Source organism: Myxocyprinus asiaticus, chromosome 25 (assembly GCF_019703515.2).
Source record: "Myxocyprinus asiaticus isolate MX2 ecotype Aquarium Trade chromosome 25, UBuf_Myxa_2, whole genome shotgun sequence".
NCBI lineage: Eukaryota > Metazoa > Chordata > Actinopteri > Cypriniformes > Catostomidae > Myxocyprinus > Myxocyprinus asiaticus.
In genome coordinates, this window is record NC_059368.1 from 2,200,050 (window position 1) to 2,224,061 (window position 24,012).

The 24,012-nt window shown below is 38.5% G+C and overlaps 1 protein-coding gene across 1 annotated transcript; it reads right to left on the reverse strand.

Moving 5' to 3' along the window:
- Positions 1-69: 69 nt before the first annotated feature.
- LOC127416312 (solute carrier family 22 member 23-like) lies at positions 70-23,016 on the reverse strand. Its single transcript, XM_051655599.1, has 10 exons — positions 22,089-23,016; positions 16,864-16,967; positions 16,628-16,782; positions 11,439-11,607; positions 10,883-11,010; positions 10,698-10,800; positions 7,333-7,544; positions 7,208-7,240; positions 6,383-6,506; positions 70-5,486 (listed from the first exon to the last, which is right to left on the reverse strand). The coding sequence occupies exons 1-10, from the start codon at positions 22,467-22,469 to the stop codon at positions 5,120-5,122; spliced, it is 1,776 nt and encodes a 591-aa protein (XP_051511559.1). The 5' UTR covers positions 22,470-23,016; the 3' UTR covers positions 70-5,119.
- Positions 23,017-24,012: the final 996 nt, after the last annotated feature.

Consider the following 24,012-nt stretch of genomic DNA (forward strand, 5'->3'; position numbering starts at 1 on the left):
ACCACCACGAGGACTTAGAGCGCATTGGGAATTCCAAATTGGGGAGAAAAAAAAAAAAAAGACAAACAGTTATATTGTATGACATTTTTTTATTTTATTTTTTTATTTACAAGTGCACCGTCTTAAAATGGACCATTTAAAATATAGGAAATTTCGGTCTTAATTCCAATCTTCAAATAACACGCGAGAGTCACAAATACAGAAAAATACACTGATGCTTTAAGATGTTTGTCTCTTTCACAAATTTAAATTTATACACTCTGAGTGTAGATTAATCTCACTAATAAATCTTCCATAATGAACCCCAAAATCAAAGCAAAAAAATTATATTTTGCATAAAGAAAATAAAGTCTATTTTAGTCTATACCGTTAAGATGTTTGGCATTTTGACAATATTTTCCCCCCAATTCTCAGTCAGAACTTAATTTTGTTTTATTAAAATCATAAAATTAAATTCAATACAGAAAATACTTCCATGATGTATACTTAAAATTGTACGTAATTTTTTTTCCCACATTGCAGTGTTAAATATATATATATATATATATATTTTTTTTATTTTATTTTTTTTTTACATTACAGTATTGTGAATTTAAAAGGAAATGTGTTTAATTGTCGTGAAAATAATGCCACAATGCAAATAATCTGAACTTTCCTGAAAATAGGCTTTGTTTTCTTTATGCAACATAAAATTAATTTCTGTCTTTGGATTTTGGGATGAAATATGAGCTTATCATTGGTCAAAACATTGTAGAGTGTTCTCGCAAATACAGGACGCACGTTAGGTTGGGGAAACTTTTTTCCCTTATTTCTTATTCAGTAGTTTAAAGATTAACAGGAGTTTTGTAATGTTCAAGTTACTCCACTGCTATTCTACACATTAATAATAATGCTAAATATACATGAAAACACTCAACAGCCCTTTTATTGATCATGCTCTGCATAAGTCCAGTGTTCACATTTATGAATTTCCGACATGGAAGCGGGTGAATCCTGCGAAAACATGTCCGGGTCATCTATTGCCCCAAAAATCGGAAGAAAGAAATATATATATTTTGCATACATAAAATACAGCCAATGTTTAGAATATATATAGAAATCAATAATTTGCACTGTGACTACTGTCATGACAATTAAAGCACACTTTTGAGTTTGTAATTGTCATTATTCTCAATATTGGTTCTTATTAATGTAATACAAACATTTCATGTATTACTGTAAAAAATAGTGTAACACAGTGATGTTTTTAATTGAAATCAGCATAAATTAAAGGCGTAAAAAAGGCTTTATTTTCTGTGTTAAAATGTTATTTATTTCTGTCTTTTGATTTGGGGTGAAATATCAGCTGGACATGTTCTTAACAGGTTTCGTGAGATTCACCTTAAAAGTAACTGAACTGTAACTGTTCACTGAAATGGTGAAGCGCACAATTGTTTGGCAATAACCTTTAACAGATGGGTATGTGAACTTTGGCATCTTAAGAGCAGACCATTAAGTTGTGCTGTGTTTTTTTTTTTTTTTTTTTCCTAAACAGCCATCATCTGTGTAATCATGTTTTCATACAGACTAGAAAACATTACAGATTCATCTGGCTGATTTGTGATTGCTTTTCTAGATTTAGTGCAAAACAGACGGTCTAAAAAACCTGAACATTGTGAGGTGCATTCATACGCACTGGGCCTCTTAAATGAAACGCAAGCAGAACTCATTTCTGTGTAAATCATTCATTACGCAGTTTTTATGAGAAAAAAAAAATAGTTCATTTAGTTCATGAAAACAATTATTGTGCAATTTGTCGCATTCAATGTAGGGCTGGGTATCGATACATATTTCCAGATTTGATTAGATTCCGATTCACAATCTCTTGATTCGATTCTATTTTGATTTCGATTTGATTCTGATTCATTTGGATATATTTCAGTTATAATGTTAATTTTGCTTACATATGAAAGAGATTACCAGTTAAAATTGGACATTTTACTGGGAACCTTTTAACTTTGTACATTACGAAAATATTAATTAAAAAAATTAACAACAGCTCAGCAAGTGAAGACGTTGACTATCACCCCTGGAGTTGCGAGTTTGAATCCAGGGCGTGCTGAGTGACTCCAGCCAGGTCTCCTAAGCAACCAATTTGCCCAGTTGCTAGGGAGGGTAGAGTCACGTTGGGTTAACCTCCTCGTGGTCACTATAATGTGGTTCTCACTCTGTGAGATGGTGAGTTGTGCGTGGATGCCACGGAGAATAGCGTGAAGCCTCTACATGCGCTAGTTCTCCGCAACAAGCCACGTGATAAGATGCGCGGGTTGATGGTCTCAGATGGGGAGACAACTGAGATTCGTTCTCCGCCACCCGGATTGAGGCGAGTCACTACGCCACCGCGAGGACTTAGAGCGCATTGGGAATTGGGCATTCCAAATTGGAGAGAAAGAAAAAAAAAAGAATAAAATGAATCGATATCAGGATTGAAGATGAAGATTGCGATTAATTTGCAAATCAATATTTTTACCCTGACCTAATTCAGTGTTGCATTTGGTTCGTAAAATTATTCTTTCATAAATTGTCTCATTCAATTCAGTGTTCCATTCTGTTCATAAAACCATTGCAACATAAATTGTTGTTTCATTTGGTTCGTAAAACCATTCAGCGTAAATTGTTGCGTTCAATTCTGTGTTCTATTTGGTTCGTAAAACCATTGCGATGTAAATTGTAGCATTCAATTCAGTGTTCTGTTTGGTTCGAAAAATCATTCTGACTTAAATTGACACATTTGATTCATTGTTCCATTTGGTTCATAAAGCCATTCCAACGTAAATTGTTGCATTCAATTCAGTATTCAGTTTGGTTTGTAAAGCCATTCTGACGTAAATGGATGCTTTCAATTCAGTGTTTCATTTGCTTTGTAAAACCATTCAGCGTAAATTGTCGCGTTCAATTCAGAGTTCCATTTGGTTCATAAAGCCATTCCGATGTAAATTGTCGCATTCAATTCAGCATTCAGTTTGGTTTGTAAAACCATTCCAACATAAATTGATGCTTTCAATTCAGTGTTCCATTTGGTTAGTAAAACTATTCCAACGTAAATTGTTGTTTCATGTGGTTCGTAAAACCATTCAGCGTAAATTGTCACATTCAATTCAGTGTTCTGTTTGGTGCGTAAAACCATTGCGATGTAAATTGTTGTTTTCCATTTCGTTAGTAAAACCATTGTGACGTAAATTGTCACGCACAATTCAGAGTTCCATTTGGTTCATAAAGTCATTCTGACTTAAATTGACGCATTTGATTCATTGTTCAATTTGTTTCATAAAGCCATTCCGACGTAAATTGTCGCATTCAATTCAGTATTCAGTTTGGTTTGTAAAACCATTCCGACGTAAATTGATGCTTTCAATTCAGTGTTCCATTTGGTTCGTAAAACCATTCAGCGTAAATTGTCACGTTCAATTCAGAGTTCCATTTGGTTCAAAAAATCATTCCGACTTAAATTGACGCATTTGATTCATTGTTCCATTTGGTTCATAAAGCCATTCTGACGTAAATTGTCACATTGAATTCAGTATTCAGTTTGGTTTGTAAAACCATTCCGACTTAAATTGATGCTTTCAATTCAGTGTTCCATTTGGTTCGTAAAACCATTCCGGCATAAATTGTTGTTTCATTTGGTTCATAAAACCATTCAGCGTAAATTGTCGCGTTCAATTCAGTGTTCTGTTTGGTTCGTAAAACCATTGTGACGTAAATTGTTGTTTTCCATTTTGTTCGTAAAACCATTGTGACGTAAATTGTCACGTTCAATTCAGTGTTCCATTTTGTTCAAAAAATCATTCCGATGTAAACTATCACATTCAATTCAGTGTTCAGTCTGGTTTGTAAAACCATACCGATGTAAATTGTAGCGTTCAATTAAGTGTTCCATTTGGTTCGTTAAACCATTCCGGCATAAGTTGTTGTTTCATTTGGTTCATAAAACCATTCAGCGTAAATTGTTGCATTCAATCCAGTATTCAGTTTGGTTTGTAAAGCCATTCCGACGTAAATGGATGCTTTCAGTTCAGTGTTTCATTTGGTTCGTAAAACCATTCAGCGTAAATTGTCGCGTTCAATTCAGAGTTCCATTTGGTTCAAAAAATCATTCCGACTTAAATTGACGCATTTGATTCATTGTTCCATTTGGTTCATAAAGCCATTCTGACGTAAATTGTCGCATTGAATTCAGTATTCAGTTTGGTTTGTAAAACCATTCCGACTTAAATTGATGCTTTCAATTCAGTGTTCCATTTGGTTCGTAAAACCATTCCGACTTAAATTGATGCTTTCAATTCAGTGTTCCATTTGGTTCGTAAAACCATTCCGGCATAAATTGTTGTTTCATTTGGTTCATAAAACCATTCAGTGTAAATTGTCGCGTTCAATTCAGTGTTCTGTTTGGTTCGTAAAACCATTGTGACGTAAATTGTTGTTTTCCATTTTGTTCGTAAAACCATTGTGACGTAAATTGTCACGTTCAATTCAGTGTTCCATTTTGTTCAAAAAATCATTCCGATGTAAACTATCACATTCAATTCAGTGTTCAGTCTGGTTTGTAAAACCATACCGATGTAAATTGTAGCGTTCAATTAAGTGTTCTATTTGGTTCGTAAAACTATTCCGAGATAAATTGACGCATACAATGCTGCTTTCATTTTTTTAAACCATACAAACAATTTACACAGAAGTTAGTGTGCTTAGTAGTTCATTGAATGAAACCCAATTTTTCTCACTGTCAGCGTCGTTCTGCCCTTAATAAATACACATAATTTTTTCAAAAATACAAAACATACAACAACCTCAATGTTAAATTAGCTAGTAGTTGTTCAAAAAATAGAATTCTTTTCCCGGAATGAAAGTTAAAATAATATTTCACTTTCTACAATGGCAATCTTTAACAATGCTGGTTAATGAGGCGTTTGACACTTTATCTGGAAAACATTAATATTCTGTTCTGTTTGTGATTGGTTTTTCAAAACAAATCTAAGAAAATCACGATTTTATTATCTTTTTTTGTTGTTGTTTACGATCAATCAGGTCGCTGTAATTGTTCATCGTTTGGCCTCTGCTGGCTTTCAATCGCATAATATCATGAAGTCCTCACACCATTAGCTGTGCTGTTGCTAGGCACCGAGCCATTGCCGGGGTTGACAGCCTGGTGAAGGGGTGTGTCCTGAATGCGCGAGAACTCTCTGACTTCTGTCCTAGCCAATAGGTGGTGCTGCTCTCCGGGGAGGATAGGCCGACGCAGTAGCCCTTCCCCTTCAGCGATCGTCTCAGGCAGCGGTTGGCCGGCGGTCTCCGGGAGCAACGGTATGCAAATGATGCAGAGCAGCGTGCAGCAGGTGAGGATCACATGATGAAGAAAGAATCCTTTCTGATTGTGGAGCTCCATGAGGGGTGCAGTTAACATGCCAAAACCTGCGCTCGCCAAGACCAGACCGACACCACCGCCCCTGATACACAAATAGAAGAGACAGCAGTCGAAACGTTAACGTTACAACAGAGCATAATACATTACCATCAGAAACACAATGGAATTAAAGCAATAAGAATTGTCACAAATTGGCCTACACGGAATATGTGCCTGCAGAATTCAAATGCACCATCTTTTCAAGTCGTATTAACTTGTTTATAGTCAAAACAAGTGAAAAAAATCTTCCAGAGATGAAAAAGTAATCGAAGTATTTAGTAATCTAATACGTTACAAATTGCATTTGTAGTGGAATACATTTTAAACGTAACCCTCCCAACACTGCACACTGACCTCTGGGCAAAATACAAAGAATACATTTTACACAATAAATACACTGTTTTTATTGCAGGAAAGTGAGTAGATTGTATATTTTGGATACATTTTGCTATTTGTGATTTATTTATTAAAACCAGAAGTTTGCACATGTGACATCATATCCTGTCTGTTGCGGCGAAAATCATTTTGCATGCTCAAAGTCTAGTTTATCCAAAATGACGTGGACTAAATTTTAGAACTGTGTCATATGAACACAGTCATATGGAAAACTTTTAAGATATTTTTCATATCCTTGGCAGTGAAAATAAATAGAAGTCCGCAGCTCAGACATTCTGCTAAACATCTTCTTTTATAACAGAGAAAGTCATACAGGTTTGGAAAAAATACCTTTATCTCTCCAGTTCTCCATGAATTGCCCTTTTCAGTTTTTCAATCACTACCCTAAGTTACCGGCCTACTGTTGATAGATCATGGTTAATATATTCTCTATAATACAGTAGTGTTTACACTAGAACAGGGATACTCCATAGACAAGATCCAATCTTGCAAGCAGAGCAGTTTGTGTGTGTGTGTGTGTGTGTGTGTGTGTTATTTGCTGACCTGATGACAGTTGGCGTTATCTCAGCACAGTAAAAGATGCTGAGCGTGCTGACGGCATGAGACGAGAACATCCCGATGATTGAGAACGCATACGAGAACCGCCGATTCAAAGTGTCTCTCAAAACTACAACAGAAGACAAAGACAAGATACATATGATATATACTGTATATGAGTATATATATATATATATGAGTAATGGGTTGAAAATTGCAAACCCAAAAAAAAGTCTCAGTTGCCTCCGCTTCTGAGACCGTCAATCCGTGCATCTTATCACGTGACTCGTTGTGCATGACACTGCGGAGACTCACAGCATGTGGAGGCTCATGCTACTCTCCGCGATCCACGCACAACTCACCACACACCCCATTGAGAGCGAGAACCACTAATCATGACCACGAGGAGGTTACCCCATGTGACTCTACCCTCCCTAGCAACCGAGCCAATTTGGTTGCTTAGGAGACCTGGCTGGAGTCACTCAGCACACCCTGGATTCGAACTTGTGACTCCAGGCGTCCCTAAACTAGATTTTTAAAGGATTTTTTCATTTTTATCACCTTGGACAGCCTTATTTGTCAATGACACATTTAACATGAATAAAACATAAATATTGTTTCTGGAACATACAGATACAAAAATACATACAGTAGTTAAAAATAAAATGCATGCTCTTTAGTTGTGGGGCCAACAGAAAATATCCTTACTTTTTTGAGCTCTGGCTAGTTTTATAATGAGTATATAATTAGTAGAATATATACATTTTAACATCACCATGATACCACAATATATATATTACAAAGATATTTATGTCCAGAAAACTGTTTTACCTTCATCATGTCGGAGACTGTACTTTCCAATTACTGTTTTAGGAGAAAAGAGGACAGAAGGCATTACTACAGGACTAGAGGACAGTACTGTGACATCACTATACTGTAAGTGTGTGTGTATTTACAGCTGAGCAGTCCGAGCTGAAGCAGTGATGCCAGCGCTGTGACGATCATGAAGGTGAGTAGTCCACCTCTCCTGCCAAACCCGCCGACCACAGGAAACAATACCATACAGGACGCTATCGCAATCGCCGCTAATGCATAATAGTGCAGATGAGTCGCGCTGCCCTCCAAAACGCTGCGAGCAAAACAGTGATGGATGCCATAGCCAGTCAACCTGAGAGAGAAACAGAGGTTGATTTTGTGTTAACATGAGAACAAACATGAAACAATCAGTGTAAAATAGCAAAACCTAGTGCACTGCACTTAAGGCACCATAGGTACGTTACTGACTTCTACCCACCTAACAAGGAACATTCCAACATCCTGACGACGTTAGGAGTTGTCACAGTGTTAGGATAAAACGTTCTTAATACAACATTGCTCATACGTCCTTTAACCTCTTACGCTCTGCAGGGTTTTTGGGCTGCCGCCTGAAATTGTTCTCACATATAAAAGCTCCCTGTTCACACATACAGTGGACTAATTTTAAAAAAATGGTCTCATTTTACAGATAACCCCCTAAATTTTAAGAAATGATTGAAATAATAAATAACATTGCATATGTTTACAATTTTATGATAGACTTTTTTTTGTTGTTGAAAAAAATACATCTAAAGTTTAAAAGCATGCCATTTCAGTTCAGTGTCCTCAATTTTCAAGCAAAAAGTCTTATTTTATTGTACTGGATGGCAGGAAGTGCTAGAAAAACATAATTTTTCCTCTATCACCTTCCATCACATTATACTGATCTGAAATGTAGGTGGTGCTCTAACGAATTTTAGCACTCATCCATAGACAGCAAGTCTTGTTTTGAAGTGCTGAGAGCTTCCATACTGTTTTGTTGAATATCTTGGACTCTAAGTTGTCTAGAAGCCCAATCTAGGCGTCATTGGAAAGCAGAGAATCCCAGCTTTACAATGATGTGTAACATTACATCTTCTATAGATGAGAACTTATAATATGTTTCTAATACTTTACATTTTTTTTTTTTTACACAACATTGGATTATTCACCCAAGCAAGCTAACAAACAAGTAAACAAGTAATTTCTTTAACTCGTTTTAAAGCTAACAACCCAAGGTAGGATTTGATGTAAAGTTTGCGGCTATTTGGGGCTTACAGATCAGTGATCAGCAAAGAAAAGAGACGTTTGTATTTTATGCCTTACTGAAAGAAAATTTAACTTTGTGATATTTTTTTAAATAATTCAAACTGTGGTATTATGGCCAAAAAAACAAGCAAATAAACTGTATACGTTCCTGAGAATGAGAGCTTTCATTTGATATATGACTTGTCTATTTAAGTGGTATGTGAAGGACTTTTATATTCATTTTTTTCATTTCTACAACGCACCTCTAGGTGGGGCCAATTTGCGACACAAATGTTTTCAGGCCTTATTTTGTTATTTTATGTTAATAAATGCAAAAGTGATGGGGTTTTCTGAAAAGTACAGATTCTTAGCTTTCAAATGATACCACATATACCTAACGTATGCATACAGGGACTTCAGGGTGTTAAGTGTTAAAACGGCTTGCCATATAGCGACTCCCCACAGACCAGCCAGAGGGTCCACAGAGTGTAAGAGGTTTTAAACTACATTTCTTTATTTATGTTTTTTCTGAGAGTGAAAACTTGTGATGTAAGGCAAATTACATTTTCAGGACATTTTCACACTTTCAGGAATGAATTGTGCTAACCTTCAAATAATGTTCTACTTGCATTAAGAACACTGTACATTTACACATTCCTGGAACCCCAATGTAACATTTGGAAAACGTTTTAAGAACATAAATATGGTGGCTGTGTGAGATACATTTAATTGGGCAAACTCTAAGGCTGCATAATTTTACGGTGAAGGCCGTAAACGAGCTTGACGAAAAGAATCATAATTTTAAGTTGTGGACGAGTCGAGAGAAATTATTCCAAAAATCCATTTAAGTATTTAGTATTGAAAAAATAGTAAACTCAATAAAATGGACAATTCCCTGTTAAAAAGAACAGCTAAAACTAGCCTCAGCTATTTTATTTTTTTTTCTTGTAAGCATAAACGTTTCTAAATTGTGTTGATTTCTCTGAAAACAAGACAAAATATATATCATGCCATTTTGCTTCTCAAGTAATTTGGCATGTTCTAAGAAAGCAGGCATACAAGTACATCTCCTATCTACTTGACTGGGGAAAGACCATAATCTCCAAATTGGTCAGCAGTAAAATTTGACAACACTGGTATCATAAATTATGCTTCTTTAGCTCAGATCATGCTAAAAAAAAAAACTTTTTCAGGCTGGTCCTGATAATTCACATGCATGTTCTCGAGTTAGCTGACAGGCGATTGTATGTATCTAAAAGGTGATTGGCTCTTTTATCTGTAAGGCGGGCAGTGGCGGATTTAGACATGGGCAGTTGCCCAGGGCGGCATCTTGTGGGGTGCCGGCACGAGGCACCCACACAGACCAGGTCAACAACTTTGGGGGCGTGTTGAAGCGGGCTATACAAGCTAGAACCGCTACTGAAGGCGGGACTTCCTTTACTACACCCGCCATGTTGGCCGTTCAAATTACTCCCATTCATTTTAATACAAGTGCTCCATTTCGGGCAATATAGTCCCTGGCGATGCTGGTCAGTTGGCTGGACATTTTTTAGTAGGTATGCAACGATCAAAGCTCCAATACTGACGTTTTTACCTGGATCGGGTATCAGTCAGATGAGCCTGATCCAAATCTGATACCACATGTTAGTTATGGTCGTTACCGTCAAGCTCAGAGAATGACATAAAAGAACCTTTAAAGCACCATTACAGTAGTGCATATAACTCATGCATTTTATTCAAGACTCCTGAAGACATGCGATAGCTTTGTGAATCGCAAAAGGCTGGGTTTAGTAAAGAAATATACAGTCTGCATGTGCAGCATGCTTCCCTGAACAAGCGCCACTCTGATGTGGGCTCTCCATACAAACTTCATCTCAGATGTAGATGCTAAATAATTCAGTTCGCTTATAACATGCATTGAGAACGGCTTGTGTTTTTTTGCTTATTAGAATGTGATTTTGTTAGCCTAGCAACATGCTTGCATTCCAAATTCATTCCATAGGCATTAATTTTGTTTAAAGAGTCTCTCGTGCACTTCATGTAAGTGGTGTTGTTTGTGGTGGTACTTCCAGATCACTCACTTATGAGGATACATGTCAGTAGGCAGCAAGGCAGCTCACTAGGTTTTACGAGGCCAGTGGCGTTGCGATAAGGGGGCTTCGGTGGCTAAATCCCCTGATCATTTTCACTAGCAACGCCCATGTATGAGGCATCAAGCGATCACAGATACGGCACTTACGAGTTAACGCACAGCACGACTGTGTTCTTCCACAGGTTTCGGGTGCCGCTGAGCTGCGTTACGCAAAACGTCTTTGGCTTCTGCTGGAGTTCCGTCTCGAGCTCTACAAAAACATTGTATTTTATCATCATCATTGTCTTAATCAAGGTAAACCACGGTCAACTCACTAAAAACACATTACTCACCCGAGAGTATGCCGCTCGGGTCGGTTGCCGTGTCGACACAGTTGCTCAGGGCGATTCGATACATTTGTCGCTTTGCTCTTTGGTAGTGTCGAGTGGCTAACAGCCAGCGTACAGACTCAGGAAACATCCTGCAGAAAAGAAAGACGATGTTAGTGTGCATCCTGTAGCCTTGTTTCAACTTTAAGAACTTTTGACTCTCCGCAGGGGCGTAGATTCCAGGGGGAATAGGAGGGGGAAGGTAACCCCCCAATAATCAAAAGAAGCAAGTACGACCCCCCCAATATTTATACCATGATCAATGGAGACATGTAAATGCTTCACGCTGAAACCCCCCAAACTCTCCGCATAAGTCTGGTTCACTTCACAGTTTATTTTGGACAGTAATGGCCCACTTACACAAGAAGAGACCATCTGACAGACATGTAAAGCCACGGACCACAGTTTGGCTTGTTTTTACGTGATTTTCACATGTGTTTACAGCAGACGGTCAGTGAGCGGCCTCTGGGTGTGCCATCTGACGCTTTAGGCTAAACGATATTGAATATTTAGATCTTACCAGACATACGGCAGCATCAGCACAAACGGGGCGATTATTAAAATCTGAAGAATCTGCCAATCACGACACAGCGCCGCCAAACCGGGCATCAGCAGCTGCCCGCCTACGATAATCAGACTGGCGATCATCGTCATGGAGAAACGCCAGTTAGGCAGACACAACTCAATCCCTGAGAGACAAAGAAAACAGCATACAGTAAGATATACTATCAATGAAATGTAACCCCCCATACTTTGCTGCTGCATTCTGATTCACATCCTACTTAAAGGAATATTCCAGGTTGCATGTTATTCAACAGAAAAAAGTGTTTCATCGAAACATAACTTGTTCTTACTGACCAAATTTGCTTTTCGGTTGACGTCACCTGGGCTATGCAGGCTATTAGATATTGAGCACTTTTACACAAACATTACCGCCTTTTTCGTAAAATGAATGCCATTTTTCCGTTTAGACGTCGTTTGAATGGGACCCTTTTTGGAAATACTGATAAATCAGTTAATTGGCTAATGGCAATTTCCTTAAATGCTAAGTTGGAAAATCCTTGGAAAAGTTCAGTTTCGATACTGTGTGAGAATAAAGCTGTAAGTTTAAAGGAATCGTTCACCCAAAAATGAAAATTCTCTCATCATTTACTCACCCTCATGTCATCCCGGATGTGCATGACCTTCTTTCTTCAGCAGAACACAAATGAAGATTTTTAGAAGAATATCTCAATGCAAGTGAATGGGTGTGAAAATGTTGAATCTCCAAAAATCACATAAAGGAAACATAAACGTATTCCCGTGGTTTAATCTATATCTTCAGAAGGGATATGATAGGTGTAGTCCTTTAAAACTTTTTTAGAACTTTAAATCTACACTTTCACTTTCACATTCAGCCCTCTAGGTTGGGGCTGGTCAGAGGTGGAGATTTATAGTAAAAAAAGGACATAAATATTGATCTGTTTCTCACCCACACCTGTCATATCACTTCTGGAACCACTGGAGTTGTATGGATTACTTTTAAGTTTCCTTTATGCACTTTTATGAGCTTCAAAGTTCTGGTCACCATTCACTTGCACTTTATGGACCTACAGAGCTGAGATATTCTTCTAAAAATCTTCATTTGTGTTCTGCAGAAGAAAGAAAGTCATACACATCTGGGATGGCATAAGGGTGAGCAAATGAGGAGAGAATCTTCATGTTTTGGGTGAACTGTCCCTTTAACAGTTTGAGCACTTACGAGGTCAGGACGTAAGAAGTCTGCTTTAGGCCAGTCACAAAGTTTTGATGGAGATAACGCAATTACCACATGCCGTTTTATGCCTGTGACTCGGGAGTCAAAAATTTACACATTTGGACAGATAGTGAAACTAAAGCGCTTAACTTGATGTCAGCTTACAGGAACCGTAAGTGATTCCACTATTTATGATAAAATAACTATAACATTCATTTTCATTTTATGAAAAACTGCTCCCAAAACATTCTAATTAAGTTCTTGTTTCGTGTTCCACAGAAGAAAGAACGTCATACGGGTTTGGAACAACATGAAGTAAATGAGAGAATTGTAATTTTTTGGCGTGAGCTTTCCCTTTAACTGGCTACTGTGCAATTTTCCTAAATCCCCCTCTCACAATCTCAGCTCATTAGTGTTGAGGGCACTTTAGGTCTGATTACACGGGCCCTTCTGACCCCAGAAAGAAATTGATGTAATCCAGAGAGACCTCGGACCCTCAAACCAGCCCAATAATCTCCTACAATCACTCCGAGCTAATGCAGGTCGACAGAGAGACAGAAAGAGAGACAGGAGGGGTGAGACAGCCAGCGAGCAAACGGTGTAACATAATACTAAAACTCTGATCATGTGGTTTGTATGTTTGCATGCGTCTCTACATGTGTGTAACTCATTAAATTTCCTGCTTTAGTTGTCTAAATGAACTCCCAGTTGACCACTTTATCATGTCATGAGCAGATAAGAAACAAACATTTGTACAAATTAAATCTTGTTTATATTAAGCATAATGGACGTACACCAAAAGATCATTACGTTAATTCTGAAAACAAAACACTCTGAATACTGATTGGATGAGCCGCTTTTGAAGCCGTTGTTAAACAGAACATACATGTTAAGATGTGAGTGGTGTTTGGCCGTGCAAATGTGGCCAGCACTATGCTAGGGTGTTGTGGCTGGTTGCCAAGGCGTTGCTATGCAATTACCAACATGTTTGGAATGTTTGGGTGCCTGGTGGTTACCAAAGTGTTCTGGGTGGCTGTTTTCCAGCCCATGTCAAAAGAATCCTTCATCAAGTGTCCATCAGTGTTGGCGAGTTGGCTAGTTTACTAAAAGTTGCGACGCTTCTAACTTAACTACATTCTTGAGTAGCGTGACAGCTCGATTTTTTTTTACAATAGTGTAAAAAAATACATTTCCAACAAGCGGACATTCTTTCAAACCGGTTTAAAAAACGATTCCCTTATATTTAGTGTCAAGACCTCATGTTCATTTTAGTGAGTTTTTTTTTTTTTTTTTTTTTTCCGGATGGTTCTGTAATTGAACTAGTTCACATAAATGATGCACAGATTCACTTGAGACCTGTGTGCCTCTGGTAAGAAACCTCTTTAAGTTTTTTAATTGAAACCTGTTTGGTCGTAAAGAGTAGCATCTCTAGTTTCATTTGATATGCCGCTTTAAAAAATTCATTTATTTTTCGCGCGTCAGCGCGCTGATAAACATGATGTCCACATCTGTGGAAAATGGGACCTTATTCCCTCAAAAGTTGGAAAAACATGGAAACAAACAATTTGATGAAAAAATCTTCACTTTTTTATAGTTTGGTATAAACTGTAACACTGTAGATTCACACAAACACACTCACACACACACAAACACACACATATACACACACACACACAAACACACTGTAGATTCACACAAACACACACACACAAACACACACACATATACACACACAAACACACTGTAGATTCACACAAACACACTCACACACACACACAAACACACACACACAAACACACTGTAGATTCACACAAACACACTCACACAAACACACACACATATACACACACACACAAACACACTGTAGATTCACACAAACACACTCACACAAACACACACACATATACACACACAAACACACTGTAGATTCACACAAACACACTCACACACACACACACAAACACATATACACACACACACACACAAACACACTGTAGATTCACACAAACACACTCACACAAACACACACACATATACACACACACGCAAACACACTGTAGATTCACACAAACACACTCACACACACACACAAACACACACACACAAACACACTGTAGATTCACACAAACACACTCACACAAACACACACACATATACACACACACACAAACACACTGTAGATTCACACAAACACACTCACACACACACACAAACACACACACAAACACACTGTAGATTCACACAAACACACTCACACACACACACAAACACACACACACAAACACACTGTAGATTCACACAAACACACTCACACACACACACAAACACACACACACAAACACACTGTAGATTCACACAAACACACTCACACAAACACACACACATATACACACACACACAAACACACTGTAGATTCACACAAACACACTCACACAAACACACACACATATACACACACAAACACACTGTAGATTCACACAAACACACTCACACACACACACACAAACACATATACACACACACACACAAACACACTGTAGATTCACACAAACACACTCACACAAACACACACACATATACACACACACGCAAACACACTGTAGATTCACACACTCACACAAACACACTGTAGATTCACACAAACACACTCACACACACACAAACACACACACATATACACACACACACAAACACACTGTAGATTCACACAAACACACTCACACAAACACACACACATATACACATACACACAAACACACTGTAGATTCACACACTCACACAAACACACACACTCACACAAACACACTGTAGATTCACACAAACACACTCACACACACACAAACACACACACACACACATATACACACACAAACACACTGTAGATTCACACAAACACACACACATACACACACACAAACACACTGTAGATTCACACACTCACACAAACACACACACACACACACTCACTCACACAAACAGACACACATATACACACACACACACACAAACACACTGTAGATTCACACACTCACACAAACACACACACACACTCACTCACACAAACAGACACACATATACACACACACACACACAAACACACTGTAGATTCAAACACACACTCATACACACACTCATTCACACAAACTCACTGTAGATTCACACACACACACTCACACAAACTCACTCACACAGACACACGCTCACAAACACACTCACTCACACACACATACATACACACACACACACACACACTCTCAATCTCCCGTTGTCTCTGCTTCTAAAGCACGATAATAAGAATGTTCCATTGTATTCTTTTCGCTCTTGTTTGCATCACCAAGCATAGGCCAGTGAGCCCGAGGATTTTCTTCTTCGTTGTTTAGTGAAACACGGCAGGTCATGTGATTTCAACATGGAGAAACACATTGAAGGGGGTGACCCGCACCATGTGTAATAAAAACACTTTTATAGAAAACTGTTATGAGTACAGTCTTCATCTGATGTGAGTGTACAACATTCAGGTCACTCTTCACAAAAACACAACGCATTCATTAATGTGTAAAACTTTTTATATTAGCTCCAAACTACTGAATGCACCTTTAAAAGACAGCTGTATGAATATGGTTTCAAACTCAAATATAACAGTAGTTTAAATATCCCTCTGGGTAACCAGCAATAATTGTATTTTCAGTCAGATATTTTATATTGCACAGAACGGACATCAGATGAAAAATGAATGTGACTGCAGCAAAAGACAATACACCGTTGTGTTTTTAGATCCATGTTTATCCAAAAATGAAAATTCGAATGTATGCCTTCATTATAAGGAACAAAGTAGCATTAACATTCTGCTACAGTTCCTTTTGTGTTCCACAGAACAAAGACACTCATACGGGTTTGGGACCACATGAGGGTGAGTAAACGATGACAGAATTTTCATTTAACCCTAAAACAAAAGAAACCAGAAGACGACTCACTCAGGACGTAAAGCGACAGTCTGATTGCGGCCAGACAAAACCCCTCGAAGAATCGCAGCGTGCTGAACACTGCCATATCCACGGAAAACGCCACGGCTAACCCGAACACCAGCACGGACAGCACCGACACCAGCAGCACTGGGATACGACCCAACCTGAGACGCAGAAACACTTCGATTTAGAATATACTGTCAGTGTCAAGTTTCTTGAAAACACAGATTGTAGCTGTTTCTTACCAGTCTGCCATTGCGCCCATCAGCAGGTAGCCAAATATGGACCCGACCTGTAGAGAGAACTTGGCGATATGCACCTTCCATTCTCCATCACACACCAGCGTCCACTTCAGAGCGGAAAACAGAGAAAAATACAAGAAAATCGATATCAATGTAATTATTAGAACTACTGTAGTATCAAATCAAATTCTAGAAAAGTACCATGTTTTTGTTGGCATGGTGTAATGGCAATATTATGGTATATGACTGTGGTAAGCATTTAATATCATGGCATATATCAAAGTACCAGGGTATTATTGTGTAATACTATCATTAAAATATGGTACTGCTTTTTGTAGAAGAATTGGGGGGGGGGGGGATGGATTATTATGATTATTAAACAATTATTAATTACGTAAATGGCACAGTGAAAGAAGGGCACTTCCTCCTGATCATTTCTGTTGAGCTTTTGACTGTTCCGAATGAAGTGTTTTTCATTCACTTTAAAGAACTGGCTTATTTGAGTCATTTGGGAACCACATTACACTGGCCGCACTTTGTTTCACACTGTAGATTCAAAAGAACCGGTTCTTTAGAGTCATTTATTCGGGAATCAGACTACACTGGTTGCTCTGTGTGTTTCATTATGTACATCCAAAGAACCGGTTCATAAGAGTCATTTGTTTGGGAAACAAACTACACTGGTCGAGCAGTGTGTTTCGCACTGTAGATTTAAAAGAACCGGTTCATAAGAGTCATTCATTTGGGAATCGGTCTACACTGGTCACTCTGTGTGTTTCATGATGTACACCAAAAGAATCGGTTCATAAGAGTCATTTGTTTGGGAAACAAACTACACTGGTCGAGCAGTGTGTTTCGCACTGTAGATTTAAAAGAACCGGTTCATAAGAGTCATTTGTTTGGGAATCAGTCTACACTGGTCACTCTGTGTGTTTCATGATGTACATCCAAAGAACCGGTTCATAAGAGTCATTTGTTTGGGCATCAGACTACACTGGTTGCTCTGTGTGTTTTGCTAAATAGATTCAAAAGAACTGGTTCATTAGAGTCATTTATTCAGAAATCGGTCTACACTGGTCACTCTGTGTGTTTCATGATGTACATCAAAAGAACCGGTTCGTAAGGGTCATTTGTTTGGGAAACAAACTACACTGGTCGAGCAGTGTGTTTCGCACTGTAGATTCAAAAGAACCGGTTCATTAGAGTCATTCATTTGGGAATCGGTCTACACTGGTCACTCTGTGTGTTTCAAGCTGTAGATTCAAAAGAATTGGTTCATTAGTCATTCGTTCAGGAATCAGACTACACTGGTTGAGCAGTGTGTTTCACACTGTAGATTCAAAAGAACTGGTTCATTAGAGTCATTTGTTCGGGAATCAGACAGCACTGGTCGCTCTGTGTGTTTTGCTAAATAGATTCAAAAGAACTGGTTCATTAGAGTCATTTATTTAGAAATCGGTCTACTCTGGTCACTCTGTGTGTTTCACTATGTACATCCAAAGAACCGGTTCATAAGAGTAATTTGTTTGGGAATCAGACTACACTGGTCGCTCTGTGTGTTTCGCACTGTAGATTCAAAAGAACCGGTTCATAAGAGTCATTCATTTGGGAATCAGTCTACACTGGTCACTCTGTGTGTTTCATGATGTACATCCAAAGAGCCGGTTCATAAGAGTCATTTGTTTGGGAATCAGACTACACTGGTCACTCTGTGTGTTTCGCACTGTAGATTCAAAAGAACCGGTTCATAAGAGTCATTCATTTGGGAATCAGTCTACACTGGTCACTCTGTGTGTTTCATGATGTACATCCAAAGAACCGGTTCATAAGAGTCATTTGTTTGGGAATCAGACTACACTGGTCGCTCTGTGTGTTTCGCACTGTAGATTCAAGAGAACCAGTTCATTAGAGTCATTCATTTGGGAATTGGTCTACACTGGTCACTCTGTGTGTTTCAAGCTGTAGATTCAAAAGAATTGGTTCATTAGTCATTCGTTCAGGAATCAGACTACACTGGTTGAGCAGTGTGTTTCACACTGTAGATTTAAAAGAACCAGTTCATTAGAGTCATTCATTCGGGAATTGAACTACACTGGTCACTCTGTGTGTTTCAAGCTGTAGATTTAAAAGAACCGGTTCATTGTAATCATTTGTTTGGGAATCAGACTACACTGGTCGCTCTGTGTGTTTTGTGAAATAGATTCAAAAGAACCAGTTCATTCAAGTCATTCATTTGGGAATCAGACTACACTGGTCGCGCTGAATGTTTCGCACTATAAATTTAAAAGAACCAGTTCGTTAGAGTCATTCATTCATGAATCTGTCTACACTGGTCACACTGTGTGTTTCATGATGTAGATTCAAAAGAACCGGTTCATAAGAGTCATTTGTTTGGGAATCAGACCACACTGGTTGAGCAGTGTGTTTCGCACTGTAGATTCAAAAGAACCGGTTCATAAGAATCATTCGTTCCGGAATCAGACTACGCTGGTCGCGCTCTGTGTAATGCACTGTAGATTCAGTATTTACAGTAGGTGTGCCAGAATTCAACAGATATATAACAAAAGTAAATCAGGTTATTTATTCAAGAAAGATCCATCAATCCAGCAAGCAGTCCAAGTTTACATTTGAAGGAAGTCTTGTTTGTTTGGCATTGAAACATTACAATTATTGTGAAATATTTGATTAGAAATGACACTGCTGAGTTTAAAGTGACCAGTATAGTTGAACAGATCTCTCTTCGGCAGTGTCGTCACTCATACTCTAACAACAAACGGGCCAGAATGCTTCATTAGCATTTGTTAGCATGCCTGGCTGCATGAATGAGTCTTTTGAACACACTCATTAAAGACACTCGGCTATCGGTGTGAGAAAGGTCAAACACACACACACACAGCAGGTCATCAGAACATCAGGCATTCGGTCTGTTCAGCCAATGACATCAAAACAGGAACTCCGTCCTGGAATGCAGTGCACATTTTGGAGGTGCTTATCTCAGACTGGCAGATAATAAAACTGGTGCGTTTGAAGTAAAGCGCTGTTTTTATGGTCTGAATATGGAAATGCGCATGGAGCATTGAAGGCTAATGTGTGCGATTACACAGTAATGTGAGAAAAGATATACTGTAAGACACTGCGGGGGCTCAGTTGTGTCTAGATGTTAGCTCTGGTTTTTGTGAAGTCTCTAATTCAACATGCAGCCAGGGTGAGAAACTAACGTGGGCCTAAGGCAAAAATGCCACCAAAAGTGACCCAAATATTCATATGGTGGTGGTAATAAATTCCCCTAAAGTGAATGTATCTAACTTAGGGATCAGCCACTTATATAGGATGTATTCTAGTTATGTGAATAGTCTGTTATGCATTGTTTACAGCCACTTTTGTACTTGATATACTTTGACTTCAGACTGAGGATTTATTTCAGTTCATTTATTCAATTTATGAATGGCACAGAGAGCCTCCTAACACTAACCCTAAACTACAAACCCCAGACTTTGAGAAGGAGCATGCTGACATTTTAGCTGTTGGGCCTCAAAGTTATCTCTCAGTGTGAGGATTTCAACGGGCTATCTGTGCCAGTATGCGGTGGGCGTAACACTGAATGATCAGTCTGATATGCATTCTGTAGGTGAACTGATATGCGCATGAACTCCATGACACTGTTTAAATGCCTCGTTTTCATGTTCCAAAGTGATCAATGAGCCCTTTCATTTTCCTTGATCAAAGTTCAGTAAGGCCTCACAAATCAAATGCACACCAGAAATGCGACTTGATGAGCGTGCACATCAAATGACAGCTCTTTCTGTACTTAACTGTCACAATTTATCAGACAAATTGGAGACAAACTACTGTCCAATCAGCATACTAAAACATGATGTGCTTATTTCCTGTTAGATGTTTATGCAAAGAGTACCGAACACCCTAGAGTTGTTTTTCCTGTGATTTCAGTGCATGCTTAATAAGGCCTCACTAGTTAAATGCAAACCTGCAATGCAACCTGATGATTACTTATATTTCCAATGCATAAGGAATTCTCCACCTGTAGCCTCCTAGGAATTCTTAAACACAATTTTACAGTATGCATTATGCTTTCATGAACCATTTTTGTTGCGTCTGTAGGTTCTGGTAATGCAGGATAATTTACTAAAAAATAAGCATGTAAAGAGAAAGATAGCACAGTCCAAAAAATATAAACATTGGTCTTATTCCAGTGCAATAGTTCACCTAAAACTGAAAATTTCATCATCATTTTCTCATCCTCGTGTCATTCCAAACCTGTATGTCATTTTTTCTTCCTTTGGAACACTAAAGGAGAAGTTAAGCAGAATTTCCCTCACTAACTGAATGGGCACTGATGCTGTTGAGCTTTAAAAATGACCAAAACGTAGTCCACATGACTCATGCTCTATATACCAAGTCTTCTGAAGTCATACTATAGCTTTGTGCGAGGAACAGACGAAAATTTAAAGCGATAGATCACCCAAAAATGAACATTTTCTCATCATTTAGTCACCCTCATGCCACAAACGAAGATTTTTAGAAGAATATTTCAGCTCTGTAGGTAGCTACAATGCAAGTGAAGGGTGACCAAAACTTTGAGGCTCCAAAAAGCACATAAAAGCAGCATAAAAGTAATCCATCCTATAAATTCCCCTCACTGCCCAGTAGGTGGCGATATGCATGAATAATGTGAAAGTAAAAGTGAAGATTTAGAGTCTTCAATATTGATCTGTTTCTCACCCACACCTATCATATCACTTCTGAAGACATGGATTAAACCAGTGGAGTCATATGGATTACTTTTATGCTGCCTTTATGTGATTTTTGGAGCTTCAAAATTTTGGTTACCATCCACTTGCATTGCATGGATTGCATTGACCTACAGAGCTGAAATATTCTTCTAAAAATCTTTGTGTTCTGCAGAAGAAAGAAAGTCATACACATCTGGGATGGCATGAGGGTGAGTAAATGATGAGAGAATTTTCAATTTGGGGTGAACTCTTCCGGCTCTATTCACCGAATAGCTTCCTCTTTGCGGATGTACATCATGAGCTCGACAGTTTCAGTCACCGTTCGCTTTCATATGGAAAAAAGAGCATTGTAAACACTCTGCCAAATATATGAAAGTTATACGGGTTTGGAACAACATTAGAGTTGAGTACATTCTTTTTTGGGCGAACTATCCCTTTAAATGGAAAATTTTCCATCATCCATGGGGGAATCCTTACCTTGGTGACCACATTCTGCTGCAGTCCCGACTGCAGCTCAAACCTCCACTCGGAGCACAAACACGCCGCGCCGTGGCTGTTCTCGGTTTCGGTCCCGTTACCGAGCAAATCCACGAGCAGATCACGATCCGAGCCCGTCATGTTCCCCACGCACTTCCTTTCCGGCTGCCCGAGCAGAAAGTAATCCGAGAACTGGCTGAACGAGATGAGAAACGCCGGGATCCATGTCAGAGCCACCAGTCGCCGCTGATACCGGCCGAACCCCCCGAGGAACGGCAGAACCACCGAGTCCACCTGCGAGAGGCGCGTGTGCGGTTCGGGCTGCGACGCATTGCCGTTCTCCGCTGGTGCGTTGAGCGCGTCCAGCCGAACCGCATCCATAGCGCGTTTGTTTCACCGGTGCGCGTCACATACACTCGGTACGCACAGAGTCTTTGTCTCGAAAACACACCCGCACGCACTCTTCTCTAGGGCAAACGCGCACGGATAAAACGCAGCAGGCTCGGTCCAGTCAATGTAAGGCCAGTCCGAACAGAATCCATGCTTTAAATCCAAGCCTCGATATTAAAGGTGCGCACTGCATATGCCGATGCTCCATAGGGTCTTTGTTAAATCCAATGGTCACAACGCCATCACTGGGCTGTTATGATGCCCAAAGCTGCGCATCTGTGCCCGGTGTTCTCCAAGAGGTCCACAGGTAGCGCACCTGTCCGTCCGCATCTGGCGCACAGGTGTGGCCCGTGTATCCATTCCTGTAACCTGCGATATTCACATCACATCACATCCGTCAAGGATGCTCAGCTGAGCACACCGGAGCCTAACGGTCCAGCACAACTCTATAAATAAACCCGAGGTGTATAGTTAAGCGTGGATCGGTACATTGCACACCCGACGCAAAGTAAGCCCTCTCTCCGTCCGCCCGTTTGCACCGGCAGTAATCGATAAACACAAACCGAGCAGGCGGACCGAGCGCTTCCATTGGCAGACACACACACGGGCTGATCTGTCCTCCAGTGTGTGTGATTGGAGGAACACAACAAAGGGCCTTTGTGTGGCATATGCCCCCCAATGGGCAGAGGGGAAATCCTTATGTGGGCTTCAGGAGTTAAATTACGGTGCATCAAGAGATGCTTGCTTTAGTTTATATTTAATTCATAAACAGCTTGGATTTAAATTGCCAAAGCATTAATAAGTCAACAATTATATAAACAAATAATATAATATAATGTAATATAATGTAATGTTGGGTAGAAAAGGACTACATGTTATCTGGATTGCTTGTAATTAGTTTACATTACATTTTTAAATGTGCATAATAATATTAAAATTACTTTTAATGGATTACATGATTACATTACCTATCAGTATTGGCTTTCAACGAATTGCAGGGTTGTTGTTTGATTTCATGTTTACTAATGTTTAAAGAAAGAAATCTAAACTGGGATTTAATACACTTAAAATTAGATTTTCATTGAAACGTGCAATAAATAGGCCTAATCTGGAAGTAATTATATTTCCTTAAAAACTCATCTAAAAGATTTTAGTTGTGTTATTTGTAATAAGTACCAGATTACATTTCAGAAGTAATCTACTCAACACTGAATATATAATATAATATAATATAATTATAATATAATATAATGTAATATAATATAATTATAATGTAATAAAATGTAATTTAATATAATATAATAATGTAATATAATTATAATGTAATATAATATAATTATAATGTAATATAATGTAATTATAATGTAATATAATTATAATGTAATATAATATAATTATAATGTAATATATAATTATAATGTAATATAATATAATATAATATAATTTAATTTAATATAATATAATTATAATGTAATATAATTATAATGTAATATAATGTAATTATAATGTAATATAATTATAATGTAATATAATT

Coding starts and splice junctions, on each gene's coding strand:
- LOC127416312 (XM_051655599.1), bottom strand. CDS start 22,469: ATGGATGCGGTTCGGCTGGACGCGCTCAACGCACCAGCGGAGAACGGC. Junction 16,783..16,863: donor ATGGGCGCAATGGCAGACTG/GTAAGAAACAGC, acceptor TCTGCGTCTCAG/GTTGGGTCGTATCCCAGTGC. Junction 5,487..6,382: donor ATAACGCCAACTGTCATCAG/GTCAGCAAATAA, acceptor TTTGTGTATCAG/GGGCGGTGGTGTCGGTCTGG.